This window comes from Hibiscus syriacus, unplaced genomic scaffold (genome assembly GCF_006381635.1).
Source record: "Hibiscus syriacus cultivar Baekdansim isolate YM2019G1 unplaced genomic scaffold, ASM638163v2 tig00111393_pilon, whole genome shotgun sequence".
Lineage (NCBI taxonomy): Eukaryota > Viridiplantae > Streptophyta > Magnoliopsida > Malvales > Malvaceae > Hibiscus > Hibiscus syriacus.
The window spans coordinates 722,379-744,915 of NW_024063079.1; the positions used below are offsets into that span (position 1 = coordinate 722,379).

At 31.6% G+C, this 22,537-nt stretch overlaps 1 protein-coding gene and 1 pseudogene across 1 annotated transcript; one reads left to right on the plus strand and one right to left on the minus strand.

The window, feature by feature from the left end:
* Positions 1–10,289: 10,289 nt before the first annotated feature.
* Positions 10,290–11,672, minus strand: LOC120160834 (E3 ubiquitin-protein ligase RNF185-like). The gene is made up of 2 exons (XM_039171160.1): positions 11,562–11,672; positions 10,290–11,126 (listed from the first exon to the last, which is right to left on the minus strand). The coding sequence occupies exon 2, from the start codon at positions 11,113–11,115 to the stop codon at positions 10,510–10,512; it is 606 nt and encodes a 201-aa protein (XP_039027091.1). The 5' UTR covers positions 11,116–11,126; positions 11,562–11,672; the 3' UTR covers positions 10,290–10,509.
* Positions 11,673–15,785: 4,113 nt separating this feature from the next.
* Positions 15,786–19,444, plus strand: LOC120160817 (annotated as a pseudogene).
* Positions 19,445–22,537: the final 3,093 nt, after the last annotated feature.

Below are 22,537 nucleotides of genomic sequence, written 5' to 3' on the forward strand. Positions count from 1 at the left end.
CGTTCTGGTACTGATATAACACTAGCATTGGTTGCTCGGCTTAATATGTGATCCATAAATTTTAAGATCAATACCACACCCATGTTTACTTAGATTTCTTAATTAATCCAAAACATCTACTCAGTCTAGGCCATAAGGGCATTTTAGTCATTTTAGTGCTCAATGTTTTTCCATCTATTTCAAAGCTTGAAGATATCCATTCATTCCTGGCTTGGCGATACTCTTGAGTCATTTCCATTACAGGGGTATTTTGGTTATTTTATTGATCCAACGTATTTCAACCCTTTATAACTCATCTGATCTTATTATTTAATTTAAACGTACCATCTTTCCAGTTTTTCGAACAATTCTGATAAAAGAGCACCCTCAATAATTTATTCTTAATTCGGAGATTTTCAGGTCAATTGCCTTCTCAGAAGTTACAAACATGTTATCATGAATTTTCTGTACAAAGACAGATCTTAACCATTAAATCCGTAATTTATCGAGTTAAGTATGAATTCTCAAAGTACTTTTTCATTCAGGGTTAACTCATACTAGTTTACCTCTCAAGGGCATTTTCGTAATTTCTTAACCAGATAATGTCGGTATTAACTCTTAACGAAGATAATTATAATTTAGAGATCCTATGATCAATTGCTTTCCTGAACATTCTCTTATCTTGAAATGATTCCTTAACAGACTTCTAGTATCATGCACAAACACTCTTGGGTTAAAAACCCATTATCTATATTTTCTAAGCAAAACTAACATTTCTTATGCACATCAGTAATTTCATCAGATCAATATGTCTTTAAAGACCTCTTATCCAACTTCCATAGTCAAATCTTGTCTTTTTATAACTTAATGGTATTTTTGTAATTTTACCCTACCGGAGTATTATTATAATTTCTCATCCAAGTACCTTAACATTTAACATTTGATGAAATAAATTATAAGTTACAGATCCATATTCATTTCTTTATCACTAAGCACAGAACTTGTAATTTAATTCTAATAATCTCTCAATTTCTTATAAAAGTCATCTTAACCATAATCAATTACTGAACCTTTTTACCGTATTCAGATCGAGTGTAAAAATTAATTAACTACACAAATGAGACAACATTATCTAAATCATGCATTTACCAATATTCACATGTTCCATAAAGCATAAAGAGGTAGTAAAGTATTACCTCGATTTTCGTGCCATACTCATCGACCATATAAATTCCATTCGAACGCCTTTGATCTTTAATTCAACTTCCAATATTTCCTCGGATCCATACCAACAGAAATTATATAAAAACGGAGCTTAATTCCGAAAAACATATCAAATCGGGTGATAAATCAGTCAAAAACAGCTTATTGGGTTCGAGGTTGGCAAAACAGATTCGGGATGTCGAAAATATATAGGACTTTTCAAAAATTTTGACTTTTTGGTTAAAGTCAACGGGTTTGACTGGAAATTTCGAGGCTTTCAAGTTTGAATTTCGAAAAACGGACTGTGGAATCGAACTCAGAACGTCGAAAAATGTCATGATAGGTGTACCTGGAAAAAGTCAACGGTCGTTCAACGCCGGTCAATGTTTTGGTCAACTGTGGTCAACGGTCAACAGTCAACAGTCATCAGTTTTACACAAATATCACCATAACAGAAATTAATTACAAAATTAGCCACCTTCTAAAAATATTTACAAAACTAACACCCGAATTTTACACAAATCATCCTAACAGTAATTAATTACAAAATTAACACCCCTACACGCAGTGATGGCGCGTGAACAGTGATACGGTGTCGGAAAATCCCGAAAAAATTCTTAATAATTATTTTAAGGCATTTTGAGACACTTACCAAGCTCGATTCACAATTTTGAACGGTGGAGAGTTTGATTCTGAAACATCAAAAACTTTGATTTTCTCACCCTCCACGTGCCGGCGACGATGGAGAAACGGAGGATACCGGTGGACTCGAAACGATGCAAGAAACACGATGGTGCGGGAGGTGTCGAAAACGGATGGTCGGATTGTCGTGAATCGACGAAAAACCAACTGAAATCGAGTTAATACCAACAATACTTCCGACTGAAATTAACGACGAACAACGACGATTCACAGCGAAAGGTTTGAGGGGTTTGTTCATCGGTCGACAACAAACACAATGGTGGTTTCGGTTCGTCGATCGGAGGTCAGACGGTGAGTAGATCGAAGTTGAAAGGAGGGTTGAAGGGGAAGGGAAACTGAAAAACAATCTGGAAACTGCGCATGGTGAAGGGGGTTATATTTTCTCCTAAAGAAAAATGGTTAAACTATGAGTTTAGCCACTGAATTTCCTGCACTTTATAAAACGGTCTGCCAACTTTGAAATTTTACAATTTAATCATCAATTTTATTCCAAAATACCAATTAAATCCAATAATTTATAATTTCTTAATTTTTAGCCCTAAATTGAGGTGTGACAATTCTCCCCTCCTTAAAAGAATTTCATCCTCGAAATTCATTCATGTCACGTTATTGCAGAAATGAAACTTCAATCAGTTTTTCATATCTTTCATGTATCTCTTATAGAAATACGGATCCTCCAATAATCCTTAACCAGTTGAGTATACATTCTTATCAGAACTCTCCCTCATTTCAATAAAAGAGTCCGAACAAAAATTTCCTTGAATAATAAATTCAGCCTTGGTCATGAGAATAGGCTCATAGAGCAGTAGCATATCCCAATTTCATTTGCGGAGTCGAGTCAGAATTTCTCAGATGATTAACTCTCACATGGCTCGTGAGGTGCTTTACAGTGTTTAGACAGATGTTACTGGTACTCCTTTTTGTACAAGTATAGCCTTAGTGGATAGAAACTTTAGTTTACTCGTTATAGATAGGGACTCAGCCCTGGAGTTCCAGCTCAGAGAGGAACGATTGTAGTCTAGGGGCATGTATTGATCAGACATCTTTTGAAATTCAATCGACCGGTCTATCTTGAAAAAATTTGACTCAAACCAAAGCTCTTATACCACTAAATGTAACCCCCCCAGACCGATGTGGTTAACCTGATCTGATCTGGAGTGTCACATTAGGGCCACCGAAGCGACCCACCATAAAAATAGCAGAAAATGTAAAACTTTTATTAAAACATGTAACTTATAAAATGATTTATCATTATGCATAAATAAAACAAATTTTTAGACTTGTATATAAAACAAAATACAATTACATGCCCCTTAATCACATATACCATACTCTACAAACAACGCCGGAAAAACTCCTTTACTGAAGTGATAGCTGCACTAGTACAATTCTTTTAACCTACAATGGTGAGTAATAGAGTGAGCTTCGGAAAGCTCAGTAATACAGAACTACCAGATGATGCTGAAGAACATGCAGATACAAATAACATGTATTTCCTTAGCGGTTCAGATATCCACAGATTTTTATATTGAGCGGAAATCCTACTAATATTTCAGGCAATAACAGATAGTATTCATTTCAGATGGAACAATATTTGGGATGTTTAGGTTCAGGAGATCATATAGGTTTTCTAGTGTGTTCCCATAAAACCAGTAAAAAATACATGTCTTTTTAAAACATATATATACATCCCCATCCTTTCACAATCTGTTTGTGTAGGTTCCCCGGAACCATACACCCCACACAACCAGTGAGGCTCTGAGCACACAGCTGAGAAGCCTGCAGATATACTTCCTCCAACAATAAACCCCCCATATAAAACATTTTTCCGTTAGTAAACGGAGATATCAGAAATCAAAACAGAATTCAGATCAGATATCAAAACAGAATTCAGATCAGATATCATAACAGAATCCAGATCAGAAATCAGAACATAATTCAGGTAATGTATCAGAACATAATTCAAGTCAGAAATCAAATAAAATATTTATGTGATTAGGGAACACACCAGAGTTTATGGATATTATTCAGATGTACATGATAATCTTAACAGGCAGAGACACACGGATCTTCAGTACCGATAGAATGTCGGAATTTAGAATCACTATTGGAAGAGTTCAATAACTGATGGAATAATCAGTTATTCAGAATGTGACTTGAGCTGATAAGGAAGAACTAAGATTCAAAACCTTTACAATCTATGTCGATTGATTGGATTATTGAACAACTCCAGATGAATAGCTCCCATAACTAATACTTGTCAACTTGTCAATTCATTAACCTTCCAGAGTATTTACTCTTTAATACCAAATATTATTATCCATAGATCATCTTCTGAGTCATCACTAAACAGATCTTAAGGAGACGAACAAATATTCTAATGGTCTTTATTTCATTTCCATGTTTCAACTATACCAGGAAATATCAACGTACTTGATTTGTGGTTCATAATCCATAGGGATGATACATCACATAAGTTCATCAGAGTTTCCAAACTTATTCCAATCTCTTACTTAATCCTCAGTCCTTGAGATTACTTAGTTCATTTAGCAGTCAAATCCTTTACAGTTACTTCAAGGTTTTTCATAGTAATTCAGACGTTTCTGAATTTCAGATACATATTGTACTCTTGTTATGTTCAATTTGGTCTTCATGGTTGATTTGTCTAACGAATATCCCCTTTTTAGTACAGAATGTGATCTAGAATTGAGCTGATCTGAATACTTCAAAAATTATCATCAGACCAAACTTGAGAAGTCGAATACGCATTCAAGTGACATCTATGTCGTTCTGGTACTGATATAACACTAGCATTGGTTGCTCGGCTTAATATGTGATCCATAACTTCTAAGATCAGTACCACACTCATATTTACTTAGATTCCTTAATAAATCCAAAACATCTACTCCGTCTAGGCCATAAGGAAATTTTAGTCATTTTAGTGCTTAATGTTTTCCTTCTATTTCAAAGCTTGAAGATATTCATTCATTCCTGGCTTGGCGATACTCTTGAGTCATTTCCATTACAGGGGTATTTTGGTCATTTTACTAATCCAGCGTATTTTAACCCTTTATAACCCATCTGATCTTATTATTTAATTTAAATGTACCATCATTTCCAGTTCTTTCGAACAATTCTGACAAAAGAGCACCCTCAATAATTTATTCTTAATTCGGAGATTTTCAGGTCAATTGCCTTCTCAGAAGTTACAAACATGTTATCAGGAATTTTCTGTACAAAGAATGATCTTAACCATTAAATATATAATTTATCGAGTTAAGTATAAATTCTCAAAGTACTTTCTCATTCAGGGTTAACTCATACTAGTTTACCTCTCAAGGGTATTTTCATAATTTCTTAACCAGATAATTTCGGTATTAACTCTTAACGAAGATAATTATAATTTAGAGATCTTATGGTCAATTGCTTTCCCGAACATTTTCTTATCTTGAAATGATTCTTTAACAGACTTCTAGTATCTTGAACAAACCCTCTTAGGTTAAAAACCGATTATCTATATTTTCTAAGCAAAACTAGCATTTCTTATGCACATCAGTAGTTTCATCAGATCAATATGTTTTTAAAGACCTCTTATCCAACTTCCATAGTCAAATCTTGTCTTTTTATAACTTAATGGTATTTTCGTAATTTTACCCTAACGAAGTATTCTTATAATTTCTCATCCAAGTGTCTTTAACATTTAACTTTTGATGAAATAAATTATAAATTACAGATCTAGGTTGATTTCTTTATCACTAAGCATAGAACTTGTAATTTAATTCTAACAATCCCTCAATTTCTTATAAAAGTCATTTGAACCATAATCAATTACTGAACCTTTTTATCGTATTCAAATCGAGTGTAGAAATTAATTACCTACACAATGAGACCAACATTATCTCAATAATGCATTTACCAATATTCACATGTACCATAAAGCATAAAGAGGTAGTAAAGTATTACCTCAATTTTCGTGCCATACTGATCGACCATATAAATTCCATTCGAACATCTTTGATCTTTAATTCAATTTTCAATATTTCCTCGGATCCATATCAACAGAAATTACATAAAAAAGGAGCTTAATTCCGAAAAACAGATCGAATCGGGTGATAAATTAGTCAAAAACAGCTTACCAGGTTCGAGTTTGGTGAAACGGACCCGAAAAATGGATTCTAGACTTCGAAAACATAAATATGACTTTTTGAAATTTTTGACTTTTCAGTTAAAGTCAAAGTCAATGGGTTTGACAGGAAATTTCGAGGCTTTCGGGTCTGAATTTCAAAAAACGGACTGCGAAATCGAACTCAGAACGTCGAAAAATGTCATGATAGATGTACCCGGAAAAAGACAACGGTTGTTCAACGCTCGGTCAACGTCGGTCAAAGTTCAGGTCAACTGTGGTCAACGCCTGTCAACGGTCAGTCAACAGTTTTACATAAATATCACCCTAATAGAAATTAATTATAAAATTAGACATTTTCTAAAAATATTTACAAAACTAACACGCGAATTTTACATAAATCACCCTAAAAAAAATCAATTACAAAATTAGCACCCCCTACACGTAGAGGTGCACAAAAAATCCGAATATCCGATTTTGTCTAAAAAATATCCGAAACCGGATTTTGGAAAAATCGGTTTTTTTAAACCGGATCGGATATTTAAAAACCGGATAGTATAACCGGTTTGTGAAAAATTTGAACGACCGGTTTTTTTACCGGATTAAAAACTGGTTTTTTTCAAACCGGATAAAAAACCGGTTTTTATCCGGAAAAAATCCGGTTTTTTTAAAAAACTGGATTTTTATCCGAAAAAATCTGGTTTTTTTTAAAAAACCGGTTTTTTTACAAACCGAAACCGGTTACACCTGTTACACCATCCAGCCCTCCAAACCGGTTAAAATCCGATCCGGTTTTTTTAAAATCCGGTTTTTGGATTGGGGGAAAAAACCGGATCGGTTTTTCCGATCCGGATTGGATTGAAATCTGGCTTATGTGCATCTCTACCTACACGCAGTGACGGCGCGTGAACAGTGATACGGTGTCGGAAAATTCCTGCAAAAATTCCTAATAATTATTTTAAGGAATTTTGAGACACTTACCGAGCTCGATTCACAATTTTGAACGGTGGAGAGCTCGATTCCGAAACATCAAAAACTTTAACTTTCTCACCCTTTCACGTGCCGGCGACGACGGAGAAACAGAAGACACCGACAGACTCGGAACGATGCAAGAAACACGATGGTGCGGGAGGTGTCGAAAACGGATGGTCGGATTGTCGTGAATCGACGAAAAACCAACTTAAATCGAGTTAATACCGACGATACTTCCGACTGAAATTAACGACGACGATTCACGACGAAAGGTTTGAGGGGTTTTGTTCATCGGTTGACAACGAACATGATGGTGGTTTCGGTTTGTCGATCGGAGGTCGGACGTTAAGTATATCGAAGTTGAAAGGAGGGGTTGAAGGGGAAGGAAAACTGAAAAACAATCTGAAACTGCGTACAGGGAAGTGGTTATATTTTCTCTTGAAGAAAAATGGTTAAACTATGAATTTAGCCGATGAATTTCTTGCACTTTATAAAATGATCTATCAACTTTAAAATTTTTCAATTTAATCCTTAATTTTCTTCCAAAATACCAATTAAATCCAATACTTTATAATTTCTGAATTTTTAACCCTTAAATTGGGGTGTGCATTGGTGGTCTGAGCTTTAACCGGAGTCGCACTGCCATCGTGGCAAACATCGGCTTCTTCTTCCTTCTTTTGCGTTTGGATCTTGGCTAATCCCTTGACTCCAACTCAATTGCTCGCCATAATACTTGTTAATAGGACGGACACAAAATATTCTATGCTAAGAGTTAACCACTTAAACGAATCATAACTATTTATAAGTAAGAGATACGAACCAGCTGCTTAATTTCAGCTCGAAATCAGGACAAGGAAGACGAAAAAAGATAAAAATTATAGTAAGAGTTGGATTCGACAATTATCCAACTAGATTGTAGACATGTTGCATATATAAGAGGCTTCAGCTGATCAGGAAACTTGAAAAGCTGGTTGATTCAACCATTTTTTTTATTTTTTTGAAGAAATTTTCAAATATTGCTTTGAAGACATAAGGGTGTTCGTTTATTGATTGAATCTGTCACCCAAATTTTATTTTATTTTCTTTAAATAATTTTATTTAATACTTGTATTCAATATATATTGCACATGAATTTGTTGATATTAATATACATTTTCTACAATTGAAAAAAAGGTTTGAACCCTAAGTTTGTAGAAGTTACTCAGATACATTAGTTGAAGTTTATGAAAAGGTGGATATATGATTGGAATTCACGAGTAGATAGATAGGTGAAGGGTAATTAGCAAGTAAATGAAATTTAGAAAATCAAATTTGTATAAATCACTTTGGAAGACACATACATCATCCGACGATTTAAGAAAATATTGGTAATGATCAAATTTGTTAAATTACATGCATGCCCGCAAATTAGTAATGTTGTAGTTCGGAGGATGCCTTTCCAAAGACACTCGATAATTTATACGTCTTTTAAATGTCACCAGATAATCTAGACGTCGTCTATCAAGTACTATAACAATAATCATAGATGAGACAATAATTTTCTCAACACTTTCTATGAGGTAATTTTTAAAAAATATTATTCGAAAAAGTTGGAAGCATGGAAAATGAGGTGGTTAAATTAACAATTTGTAATTTATTTTTGTTGATACGGGTAGTAGTTATTGGTTTTAAATAATTTTATTGACGGAATAGTGATTGATTAACTTAAAATATAATTTTATAATTAATATAAGTTTTTTATATTGTTTATTTAAATAAAATAAACTATTAATTATTATTCAAATAAAAATGTAAAATTGAACGGATTTAATTGATTAAAATTGTTTTTAAAACATTATTTGAAATTAAATTCAAAATTTAATATTACTCAAAAACTTTATTTTAACGGAGGTGTTTTTTAATCAAATATCCAGTCGACAACCCTAAACTTTTTCTAAACATTGATGGACCAGATGTTGCATATTGACCTTAATTAAGTCACAAGTCTAACCATATCTGCCTTAAAAGGTTTTTAGAATAATTTAAACCTAGATTTTATTGATCATACCTCGAATATAATAAATAAATAAATATGGAAGTTTCTGATAACTTTATTCAGAAGTGGTGGGGTTCATGATAAGTCATTATTATATTTGAATGAAAAATTTATTGAACTGAATACTTGAGAATTGTAGAGATTAAAGGGTGAAAAAAAAATCTAAAATATATAGGGACAGCGTCTTTTTATAATAGAGTTAAATTTGTTTTTATATATCTCGACGATATTATTCTTAGGTGTTATATAGAGTTAACTGATATGTAAATTATAAGAGTATCAACGAAACTAATGTGAATAATTCAAATTATTATGGGATATGTCACACTCGTCTAATAATAAAATGAAAAGAAAAAAATGAAAAAAATGAGGAAAATGGGGTTATATAGCTCGATCAAAACTACGGTGTTTCAAGGGTTAGGGCTTTTGATATCACCACTTGGTCAAATCACACCTACGACCATCCAAATTTCATCATCTTACATTTTGGTCACCAATTTCAATTTAATTTAGGGTAAAGTATAGTAATGGTCACTGAACTTTTCTTAAGCATTCATTTAAGTCCCCCAACTTTTAAAACTTATAATACAATCCCCCAACATTTAATATATTTGCAATATGGTCCCCCAATATTTAGTTCGTTTACAATATGGTCCCCGACGTAATTGTTGGGGGACCATATTGCAAACGGAATAAATGTTAGGAGACTATATTGCAAGTTTTAAAAGTTGAAAGACCTAAATGAAAGTTTTAGAAAAGTTCAGTGACCCTTACTATACTTTACCCTTTATTTTATTTAAACATTGAAATTATATATATATATATATATGTTTAAGATTTTAATCAATTTATTTTTAGGAGGAAAAAAAAGCAAAACAGACGGGACATTACTAGAAACACCTCTGCTCATACAGAACCGATATCTGTTTTAAACCGTCTCGAATACACTTGTTTTCCAAGATATAAATCTGAAGTCAGATACAAGTTTGAATAAGAAACCAACTGTAACTTTGAATGAATCTAATAAGGTTGATATCTGACGAAACCTAGTGAGAATCCAAATGAAAATATGTTAATTGCAAACGCATTGTAAACCTTGAAGAGTACCAACATCAAAACAGTTTTCCACTCTGTTACCGAACAAGATGCTGGAAACACGTTAGCATTCCAACCGGAACATCCTCCTGAAGATGAAGAACAAGAACAAGATTTTCAAGCTCCAGTCTCCACTGCTAGTTGAGAGGGCAATGGTAAAGCAGAACATTCGATCATCACTGGCCGAAAACTTAAACTGTTTTTTTTTTTAAATATGATTTGACACTGGTGTGAGTTGTTCTTGAAGCCAAAAACGTAATCTACAGTACTGTTGGTGTATTTACAGACTAAATAACCACAACTGGCCGAAGGCTTGAAACTATTTTCACCAATAAAGCAGAGCAAGCACGACAAAGAAACCAATCAACAAAAGAAGATTCTTCAATACATTATCTGCCTGCTACCACCGAGTCGTCGGTGGGGGGAACCCATGAGCATGACCACTATGAAACGTATGGAATCCACAAGGAAATCCTGAAGGTGTTCCATACACAGCAGGATCTGGATATCCATGAAACTGAATATTGAACAAGGATGGCAATAAGCCTCCAAAACCCATTGTGAAGTTACCGATTCTTGCAGTTGCCATTGGAACAAAACCGCCCATTAGTCCAATCCCGTAATTCACAAACTGGTTTGTTTCCCGGGGTGGAGGAGGAGCAGTTGCTGGTCTTTGTCCTGCTGGGCGGTTGGGGATTTCCATACCCGGATACGATTTAGAGCGCGGATCAGTCTGGTTTTTGCCTCTGCCATAAAGGGGAACAAGTTTTTCCTCTTGTACGAGGGCCTTGCAAACCGGGCATTCTTGACAATTAGAGTGATGGTGCAACCACCGGTATAGACATGGCCAGCAGAATAGATGACCACAAAGTGTGACGATTGGATCTTGAGCCAATTCAAAGAAGATATTGCATTCGAAATCACCAGCATCATTAGCATTACTACTACTCGAGCAAGATTGACTTGGGGGAGGCATGCTTGTTGATTCCCCAAAACCACTCACCATTGCTTATATACCTAAACCAAAAGATCAAAATATCACGAGGAAAATGCACGAATTGAAAGGGCAAAACTTAAATAAAAAAATCCAGAAATTCAAGTTATGGAATTAAAAGAAAACATCACCACTTTCAGTCAATCACTCCAAACCCAGTTCTCATTTTTCAAAAAAATCCACCACAAACCTTATAGAACTCTAAAAATCAAATCTTTCGAATTCATCAAATTATTCCCATAAACGATACTAATCATTAGCCAATCTCAACAATTTATTAGATTTAGGCAAAAAAAATGAAAACCCTAATCTAAAATCAGAATATAAATCAAATTTTAAAAACTCCCAGAAAAATAGAAACACGACCGCATCTGCATTCATCACAAAGTATAATCTAACAAAATTATAAATTAAAAGAAAAACGAGACAGATCTAAGAATTGGGTAAAAGAAACTAACCTGAGAATTCAAAGAATTGATTGATAGAGTCAAGGGCCAAGTTTCTTAAATTGGTGTTAATTACTTTCGGGAAGATTTGAGGGTACTCGAAAATTTCCGTGTTGTTTATTCCAACTCTAAGCCAATTTAGAGTGGGAATTGAAGATTCTTTTTATATATAACTTTCAAAGAAATTTTCGCTCGGAAATTGGAAGCGAAACTACCCGAATTTAATTATTTTATATTTTATAATTTGTAAATAAAATAAGGGTAAAGTATAGTAATGATCACTGAACTTTTATAAATATTTCATTTAGATCCCCAAACTTTTAAAACTTTCAATATAGTCCCCCAACATTTTTTCTGTTTGCAATATGGTCCCCCAACAGTTACGCCGGGGACCATATTGCAAACGGACTAAATGTTGGGGGACCATATTGCAAACGGACTAAATGTTGGGGGACTGGATTGCAAGTTTTAAAAGTTGGGGGATCTAAATGAAAGCTTTAGAAAAGTTCAATGATCATTACTATACTTTACTCTTTAATTTATTTTATTTTAAAATTATGTCCTCATTTCGTTATTTTCATTTTTGTATTAAATATTAACTATTTGGTTTATTTTTCTTTTAGGTCCCTTAACATTTAGCGTGTTTTTGGAAATAGGTCCCTCGACTTTGTTAATTGTTTGAAATGTGTAGACCCCAATTGCATGATTTTCCATTATTATATATCTTATAAAAAGAGAGAAATTGTCTTTAGATCCTTTGAACTTGTCTGTCTTTACATTTTAGTCACTGCACTTTTAGCTAATATTATTTGGGTAAATTACTGATTTTAAATGTTAGTTTCTGACTTATTGCATGTTAGTCCTTCGTCGTATTTATGTTAGGATGCTTTATTTACATTTTTAGTCACTGTAACTTGACATTGTCTTCATTTTGATATTAATTTTCGTTGAATCTTCATGGATTAATGTGGATTATTACGTTAATGTCCTTTTCTTTTTGTAGTTGTGATTTGTTTTTCTTTACTTCATTTTATTTTATTTAGTTCAATAGAATATAGTAAAAATATTTTTACGGTATATTAATATGTATGATGTTTATACATATATTTTTCAAGAAACTTATGCATATGTCTGTTTTTAAAAAAATTTTTAGTGTTGATTGAGAACTTATTTTAATAATTTTTTATGGTTAATATTATAAAATGATGTGAGAATTTCAGCAATTGTTTGACTAACATAAGGAAGACCTCCAAAAATCTGGAGTGCCCTTCTTAGGGTTATTCAAATAAAAATTGTATTTTATCATTTATTTGTCATGTTAGGTGGTTATTTATTCTGTTTTGCATATTACATTTATTATTGTTGTATTCATGATTATGCATTTGATTACTCGTTTCCTACAAGATTACAAGGTAATATTGTCTTGCAGTTAACGAAATTACGTCCAACATAACTGGATTTTAATTTCTGTTAATTCATGTAGCAAGAGTACATCATTTTTAAATAAAATCGAGTGAATTAAATCTTTCATCGAGTCAAATATTTTAAAACTCAGTCTAAAAATCATAGAAATGAAAAGGGTCGTAATTTAAATTTTGAGTTCAAATTTGTAAAATTTCATCATTTCTGACAACGTATAACGAGATGTACCAATCTTTGGCGTTGTGGGGGTACTTACCCTTCCCCATGTGTAACCAACTCTCGAATCCTTAAAAATGAATTTCTGGTTAAACGCAGACCAATTTTCGCCTTTAAATGATTTTTCTAAAATTCATTTAAAAGACGTTTTCTGGGTATTCGGCCTAACTAACCAAAATATCGATGACGACTCCAGTCTTTTTTGAACTAATTCAATTTAAAATCGACATTCCTCGAAAGTTCTGTCATACATATATTTTTCGACGCCTTGGGTGAAAAACGGTGACGACAAAATCTTAAATTTAAATAATACAATTAATAATAATAATAATAATAATAATAATAATAATAATAATAAAATTCTTCTTGTGTAAAAAAATCTAATACCAATAATTTTTTTTACTATATAATTTAAATAAAGATTGGGATCAAACGGAGTTATAGCGATGGAATCAAACAAATAAACATACTTTTCAAGCAAACGTCATTTTTAGGGAGTTGAGTACAAACAAGATATGACGACGGAAGATACCTGGAGACTCCATCAAGTACGAAACTCTTTTTCCTTTACAAAGTAACCAAACTTTGATTTTAACCCACCAGGCAATAATGTAATTTTCAGTTATAAATAGGAATCATTTTAGAAATTATATAGCTTGAAGGTTATAATTATATATTAGTCAAATATATAGTATTTATGGGTGGGAATATGAATGGATTGAAAGCAATTGCCTATCTTAAAATTTTAAAATTTTATATATTTTAAATATTTTTATAAATAATCTATATTTAAATTATCTAAAGAGAAATATGCTAATATATTCAACTTTCTGTTTTTCTTGTCTTTGCATTAAAGACTACATTAATTGTATAATGAGGCATGTGGAAATTGAATGCCTTTTGTCAACTTTTGAATTTCAAAAGTTAAATAATTTATTAAAAAGTTTTAATAGTCAAAAAGATTATTAATTTTTTTAAAGATATATATATTGAGTAAATATGTTGCATGATGTATATATAAGAATGACAATTTAATTTGAAATTAATGGATTTTGATCTGACCTCATACGGTCGGATTTTTATATAAAAAATTCGGGTTCGTGCTTTATATAAAACGAGATCGGGTTCGAGTGTAGGATGAAAGCCTATGACTCGACTCGATATGGAAAGATAGTTCAATTTTTCATATATATTTATGAATAATTACTATAATAACCCTATCTATATAATTTTTTAATTAAGTTCTCATTTTAATTCAAGTCGACCTGGGGGTGGAAGTTTAATTATTATTAACAAATCAAACAAGTAAGTTGCCTCCTTTGCTCTCTCCATGTATTAACGCAATAGAATCTGTTTCCAAATCGTGGTTCGATCCAGCGGATAGACTAGTCTAGCCGCAGCGGCAGGAAGTTTCCTTGTGTCGGCTCGTTTTGCTCCAAGGATTGCATTTGTTATGGTCTTTTAAGTCTTCTAGTCACAGAATTTCCACGTTTTCTTTTCTTTTTTTATTTACGTAGAAATTAGTGGGTTTACATGAAAAACAAACATTTTTTTAATAAATGTTGAAATTTAAATTTATAATTTATGAAATATTTAAACCAGCCTTAAAGTTTACTATTTTCCCATGGAAAGCCTGATCAAATTTCTGAAGCAATCAAGTCTACGCTATTCAATGTTCAACCTTGCACTGCTATGAGCACAATTCTTTTCTTTTTTAAATGTTAACATAAGATGATATTTCACAGGAAAAAAATATATAAAATGAATTTATATCGATTACAATTAAACTAAGGGTAAGCTATGTTATTTGATCACTCAATTATTCTCATGATTTCATTTTAGTCACTCAATTATTTTTTTTAAATCATCATCATTAAACTTACATTTTATTCTATTTTAATCACACATCGCTAAAAATAAAAAAAATTATTGACGGGTCATTTTTATTTTTTCAATGATACGTGACACTAATTTATGATCAAGGGAGATGTCAGAAAATTATTTTAGGGTGTCAAGTTTAGAAATTATATTAAGATTTTTTTTTTAAAATGGGAAATTGAGTTTTAAATTTTCTATTTTACAATATGTACAGTGAATTTCTTTTTAAAATGGTGTTAAAATATTTCTAAAAGAGATGTCATCTTTTTTTTTTTTATATATTATATATATATATATATATAATTTGTAGGGGCAAAAAAATTAAATTTTTTGGGCTGTCAATTATATATACTGGCTCTACCAGTATTTATGATGACACATCAGGATAATCATTAATTTTTTTAATAATATGTGATCGAAACAAAACAAAAGTTAGGTGACCAAAACGTAACAGTGAGACTAGTTTAGTTATTAAATACGTAATCTATTCTAAAATTAATTTTTTTGAATAATATAAATGATTACAAGAAAAATTATTAGAAATATTTTAACCAATTAATTAATATATTGCAGGGATAAAACCGATTGAATTATAAATTTAAAATTAATAGTTTAGGAATTCACTGAAATTTCATTGATGGTGTCGTGTATATAAGAAGCCAAAAGCCTACCTCTATATATTTTTCCTTTTATCTTCCTTTGTTCTTCACATTTCCCGAAATGGAAGCAATTGCAGCAGCTCAGTTTGGCCGTCGTAAACTTTTTCATCTGGTTTGTGCCCTTTTCTCTTATTAATATTTTCTTTATTTTCCACAGAAAATAAATGGGAAAAAGTATCATAACATCACGGCCAAGAAAACCGAAATTTCTATCCCACAAAACAAACAGGGAAAACGAGTGTTTGCTAAGCCAAATCATGTGAAGTTTTAAAACAATCCAACAGTTGTGTATTTTCATTGTCTAAAGCTGTTCGATGAAATACGCAAATGAAAATAAAACAAAACATTTCAGGTGAGGCATGCGCAAGGCAAGCACATCTGGAAGCAGAGAAGAGTCGAGATCCATTAACATCGTTTGAATATTTGGATGCTGAACTCTCTCCTCTAGGCTGGCAACAGGTTATTGATCAGAGCTGAATCAGTTTTCCTTCATAAAATGACATTTGTGGTGATGTTTCTGTCTCTCTTTAATAGGTTCGTGATCAGCGAAAAGATGTTTGTTCAAGTGGATTGCTAAAGGGGATTGAAGTGGTGATTTCTTCACCTATGTCAAGGTACCAAAAATTCTCTCATCTTTGATCAAGGATCCCTTCAATCCCTCTAAAATTTTGGGGTGATGTTTCCAGGACACTTCAAACAGCTGTTGGAATTTTTCATGGTGAAGACGATGAAGAATTCACAACCGTCGATCGGCCTCCGATTATAGCATATGAACTTTGCCGAGAACGACTGGTATGTTCTAACTTGAACTAGAGCTAGCATAGATCAGGCAAGGGTCACATGTGAGTTCCACACTTAGATATATGCATTCGTTATGGAAAAGTATCATCTGGAAATATACATAATAATTAGAGATGTACGCATGATTTTATTTTAAATAATGTAAAATAAGAAAATTTATTAATATTCTAAAAATATAAAATTAAATAATTAATAAAAGTATTTAAATTTTATGAAAAATAAAATTTTCAAGAAGTGCCAACATCTCCTTGATTTATCTCTAAACAAAATTGTTTGAGTTAGGTCTTTGTTTTTCATCTTCCCATAAAATAATCCATGCATCCACCCGTTAATCAAGCAAGTTTTTGGCCCACGCGGTGTTCTCTTCACATGGAGTGGTCAGTACCAAAGAAACCAGAAGGAAGGAAAAACAAAGGATGAGGTCATGAAAGGAAAAAACACATTTGGTTTAATGGCAAAAGTGCCCAGATAACGTTACAGAGAGTATTTAATTCTCATACTAATGTGTTCATCTGATTAATTCTTCAATCACCAAATAGAATTAATTGAACTACCCATAGTAGGGACGGGACATTTAAACTTTTTTGTTTAATAATATTTAAATTCATGTTAATTTGAATATTTATTAAATTAAATTTTACTTTTTTATTTTAAATTTAATATTATTAAATTTTCAAAAATTTTAAATTAAATAACTTTATATTGTAATGCTTGATCTCAATTATAAGAGTTGGTGTTTAACATACTAAAAATTTAACTGAGTATTATGTTTCAAAAAAAAAATAACTGAGTATTTAAAGCAATGTACAAAACAACTTTTAGCCATTGAGGTTGACAAATTTTTCAAACTTAATCCTTCAATTTTATTTTAATTGCATTAGTCTCTAAACCTAGCAACTTTTCCAAATTTAGTTTGAATGATTTGACACTTTGATAATGTGCCACATCATGAAAAGGACTAAAAATTGATCAAAAATTCAAATTCAATGATTAATATAGAAAAAAGTAAAAAATCAAGTAAAAAGAATTACCAAATTCAAAAACTAAAAAATTTTATCTCTTCAAAACAATTTTATCTAATTCTCAAACTGCTCTCTCTCATATATAAAAACATGACTATATAATAATGTTAAGAATAATAGGCAGAGAAAATACCTTAAAAGTAATAGTGTAAATTGATGTATTTTTTCTTTCTTTCTCTCCATACCCAAAGAAGGAAATAAACAAAGAAAAATCACTTTTTTTATTTCTTTAAAAAAAAACCATAAAGTCTAAACAAACAGATATATTGAGTATTGAAAGCTTAATTATGATATTGTTGTGAGATGCAGGGAAAGTTCGAATGTGACAAAAGAAGGAGCATCAGCCATTACCGGTCCCGTTTCCCCGCCGTTGATTTTTCATTGGCAAGTAATACTTTATATTCTCTTGGTTTCCACGGCGGCCTTCGGTTGCTGCATTCATCTCCTCTGCCTTAAAATTTAACAGTGCTTTAATGTTCAGATCGAAAATGAAAATGACATTTTGTGGAAAGGCGGTGATGAAATAGAAACACATGAAGCAGTGAGAGCGAGGGCAATGAAGTTTACCCAATGGTGAGTTTGTTTTCTATAATATCTAATTAAAACCTTTAATTTTACCCGTTTTTAGCATTGTTGTATTAATGCAAATAAACGGTTGATATTAATTTCAATTATCTACTTTTATTCTTTCAATGATTAGAAAATATATAAAACTAGAACAAATTATTTGGGTAAAGTGCACAAACGGTCCCCTGATTATAAGGTGCTTCTTTGTTGAGTCACCTGACTATTAAAAGTTATAAAATGATCCTCTGACTATAGGACGTTTTATTGAGTCTCTTTACTATTAAAAACTACAAAATGGTCGCCCGACTATTCATATGTTCCAAAAACTCATCATTTTCGTTAAAAATTTGACGAAAGTCTAAGCTAGGCATTAACCTGCTGATTGAGATATGATAAAAAACTGATCATACAATCTCAAACTATTCATATTTCAATCAAACAAGTTAACATCCAATTTAGGCAACCATCAATATTTTAACAGAAAAAGACGAGTTTAGAACATATGAATTGTCGAGTGATAATTTTGTACTTTCTCACCAAAACAATGCCTTATAGTTGAAGGATTATTTTGTAACTTTTAATAATCCGGAGACTCGATAAAGAAGCGCCGTATAGTAGTTTGATCATTTGTGTATTTTACCCAAATTATTTCATTCAATATATAATTAAATAAATAATGTTGTAGGCTGTGGGAGAGGGAAGAAAAGGAGATAGCGGTGGTGAGCCATGGAGTGTATTTGCAGCAGGCAATGATTGAACTTGTTAAAAATAATTGTGTTACCCTTTACACAATGATCCACTCTCTCGGTCAGTCTCATTTCCCTCTTCATCTGCAAAATTGTTTTTACCTCCAAAATTATTATTATTTTTGGATAAATCAAAATTAATTAATTATTGCCAAGTTTTTTTTTTTTTTGCAGCTTTAAAAACTGTGAAATCCGTTCGGTTTCATTTTTTGTGAAAGGTGAGAGCAAATATTTAGCAATTTAATTATAATAAAAAGAATAATTGAAAAGTTTATTGTTTTTTCTCTCTAAATTATTTATCTATGTGTTTTTAATTTGCATTTTGTAGAATAATTGGACCGGGATCAGATGCTTTCGTAATGAAGAACACTAACTGTGGAAGAATGAGAACCCCTTACGAAATTGAACAACTCCAAATCAAAGATTCTGCCAAAGAGAATGTTTCAGTGGAGGAAGTAGAGGTCACAAATTAATCAACAAAATTACCAACTTCATCTCTTCTCTAGCCAATGAAATCCACATTGTGTTCCGACCCAACAATTTTTGAATTTCTCGTGTGATATCGTATTTAAAATATTTTATAATTTTTGATATTATAAGATGTATGTTAATAATATACTCTCAAAAAATATGTATGATGATTTATATTTTATATATTAAAATAAATTTATATTGACTTATATTTTAATTTAATTTAATAAATCATTTGCCCTTAAATTAAATATATTTTATCGGTTTAACATTCTATTATAGAACTTTTAATGTCCTAAGATTTAATTTTATTATCGAATTATTCAAAAATCATGGATTCCATTCTAAAAAAATCAACGGTAATAGAAACAATGATACATGACACAATGGTCAGCACATGGCTTTGTTGAGAAGGGTAAATAACATATATCTTATTTTATTCAGTTCAGACCCTATAAATTTTATTTAATTCTAACTAAATTAACCTTGATTTGAACGTACAACAAATTGCTATTAATTCACTGAATGTTAATGACTAAAGGTTCAAAAAAATCTTTACAGGATAAGTGGGTAAAGTATATACTCCATAATTTAGGAAATAAACGATTCATTAAATCTTCTAATTACTATTTCGATGATTTAATCATGTGAATTAATTAGGTTTACATACATCTATAATTAAGAATGCCACGTCATGGTCAATAGTCGGTATTAAATGGATTAGGTACGGCCGACAAATTGCTATCGTCCGTCACCGTTGTTTTCCTGGGGAAGCCAAAGGTCATTTTTCACCGACGTTTGCGTTGATGACTTGCACGAGCCACATTGTTTTTAGTTACAAATAGGTTCTATTTTAATGTTTATGTCAGAAATTTTGGACGATTGTTGAGTCACGTTGTCCATTTCAATACCATATTATATACTTATACAGCCTCACAACAGCTTAAATTCATGGCGATCCAGTTGGTTAAGTTCACACGAATCATTTATAAATTCAATACAATCCTATAATTATAACTTACGACATGCTTTACTTTTTCTTTTTTTATAAAGTATAATTACCAAATTTCAATTTATTAACGGATGAATTTGAATAAATTTCTGTTAAATACGATAACATTCTCCAAAGAAAAATACAAAAGCCGTTTTGAGATTTGTTTATTGAATAAGTGGGGACGTTATTGGGTCTTGGTTAAAGATAATAACAGTCTTGGCCCCTCCCGATTATCAAGAATCCAATTTAGGTCATTTTAAAATTTTCAATGTCGACAGCTCTAAAATGTTAGTTCGGCTCTTCATTTTGTTAATTATTTCATTGTTTATCTCTTGTTGTATACTTTAGGCTGATATTTTTCCTTTTTGTTAATTTATTTTCATTGCCCCCCCCCCCCCACTCACACTACGGTGGGTTGTTGCGTCACTCCTTAATTATGCTTTCCATATAGGAATAATTCTTCTTATCGATTTGGCCCAATGAAGAATCTATTTAAGGGGAGAAGTCTAAAATATAATCGATTAATATAAAGATAAAAAAATATTATATTTAATTATAACTGAAAAATTTATCAAATTGTAACATCCTCAATACCGGGTTAGTGATTAAATTGTAAAGTCTCAGAATTTGGTGGTTAAAATAAAATGAATGAATAATATAAAGATTTACATTTAATTATTGTGTAGGAGGAATTGAAAGGAAGAAGGAATGGAAACAATAGAGTAATTGCAAGGAAAATAATTAAAGATTTACACGTGGCTTCCAGAGTTCTCTTCTTCTTCTTTCTTCCTTGTGCGTGTGAACCAAAGCAAAGGCAAGATTTCTGATTATTGAGTTTCTTGTTAAATTTAATATTGGGTTTTTATTATTAGATGATAACTAAGCTTAAGGAAAGCTTAAGTTATCTTAACATCAAAGGATGATGGAGTTAGGAGAGATTTAAGATTTGAAGTTCTTAAATGAAATCTTGGAATAGAGTTCATAACTAGAATTGAAAGTTAAATTTGACTTGTCATCAATCTAGTTAAGATACGAAGTGTTAAAAGTGGAATTCAAACATGTTGAATTATTGTGTAATTCTTAAATTACATATGAATGATAGAATTTGGAGGATTAAGTTGAAATAAATGAGTATAAATTGGTTTAAGGATGTGTACTATAGTTAAGAATGAAAAAGAGGATTAAACATGAAGGATTTAATCCAAAATGAATGAATTTTCGGGTTCAAAAAGAGGATTCTGGGCAGAGTGCATCGATGCATATTCATAGTGCATCGATGCATCAAGGTTAAAACCCAGAAAGTGTTTGAAGGTGTATCGATGCACAAGTAGTGCATCGATGTACTCTTTTAAAATAAAAAGATCGAATGCAATTAGTGCATCGATGCATAAGGCATGCATCGATGCATCCCATTAATAATAAAACATCGAATGCATTTTATGCACCGATGCACAAGTAGTGCATCGATGCTTACCTTCATTAAAAGAGGAAATTGACATTTATCTTAATCTAAAGAGTGAACCATTAGAGTATATTAGCTATATTACTGATATAGATCCATGTGTGATTATGTAGATACTAAGTAAGCTTATTCCAAAAAACGATCAAATGATTAGAATCGAATCAAAGCAAAGCATAAGGTGAGTGCATACTATATGTATAGTATAATGGAATAAGACTTGTGATAAGTCTAATTCCTATATTGATTTTCATAGTACAATAGTTGTGAACATGCATATATGATAATTATTGTAATACATGCATAAGACATATTGTAACATCCCAAACTACGGGTTAGTGACTAAATCGTAAATTTCAGAATTTGATAATAAAAGTAGAATACTTGAATAGTTCAATGATTTATTTGAGGATATTTCCTGAAAGTTGTTAGTAATTATCTAAAGAATTAAAGGGTAAAAGGGTAATTTGTCATGAAAGATATTTTATCCCTTTATTAAGAGATAAAAACATGAGAATGAAAGCATTTCATCTTCTTCTTCCTTTCTCTTCCCCTCCCGTAAGAGCAAGGGCAAAGGTAAGTTTCTTCATTAGTTGATTATTTGTTCATTCAAGGTTGGGTTTGATTATTAGATGATAATTAAGCTTAAGGAAAGCTTAATTTGTTCTAAAACAACAAGATGAAAGGTATATATGAGATTAAAGATTTTGAGTTCTTGAATCAAATCTTGAAATAGAATTGATAAGTTGAATT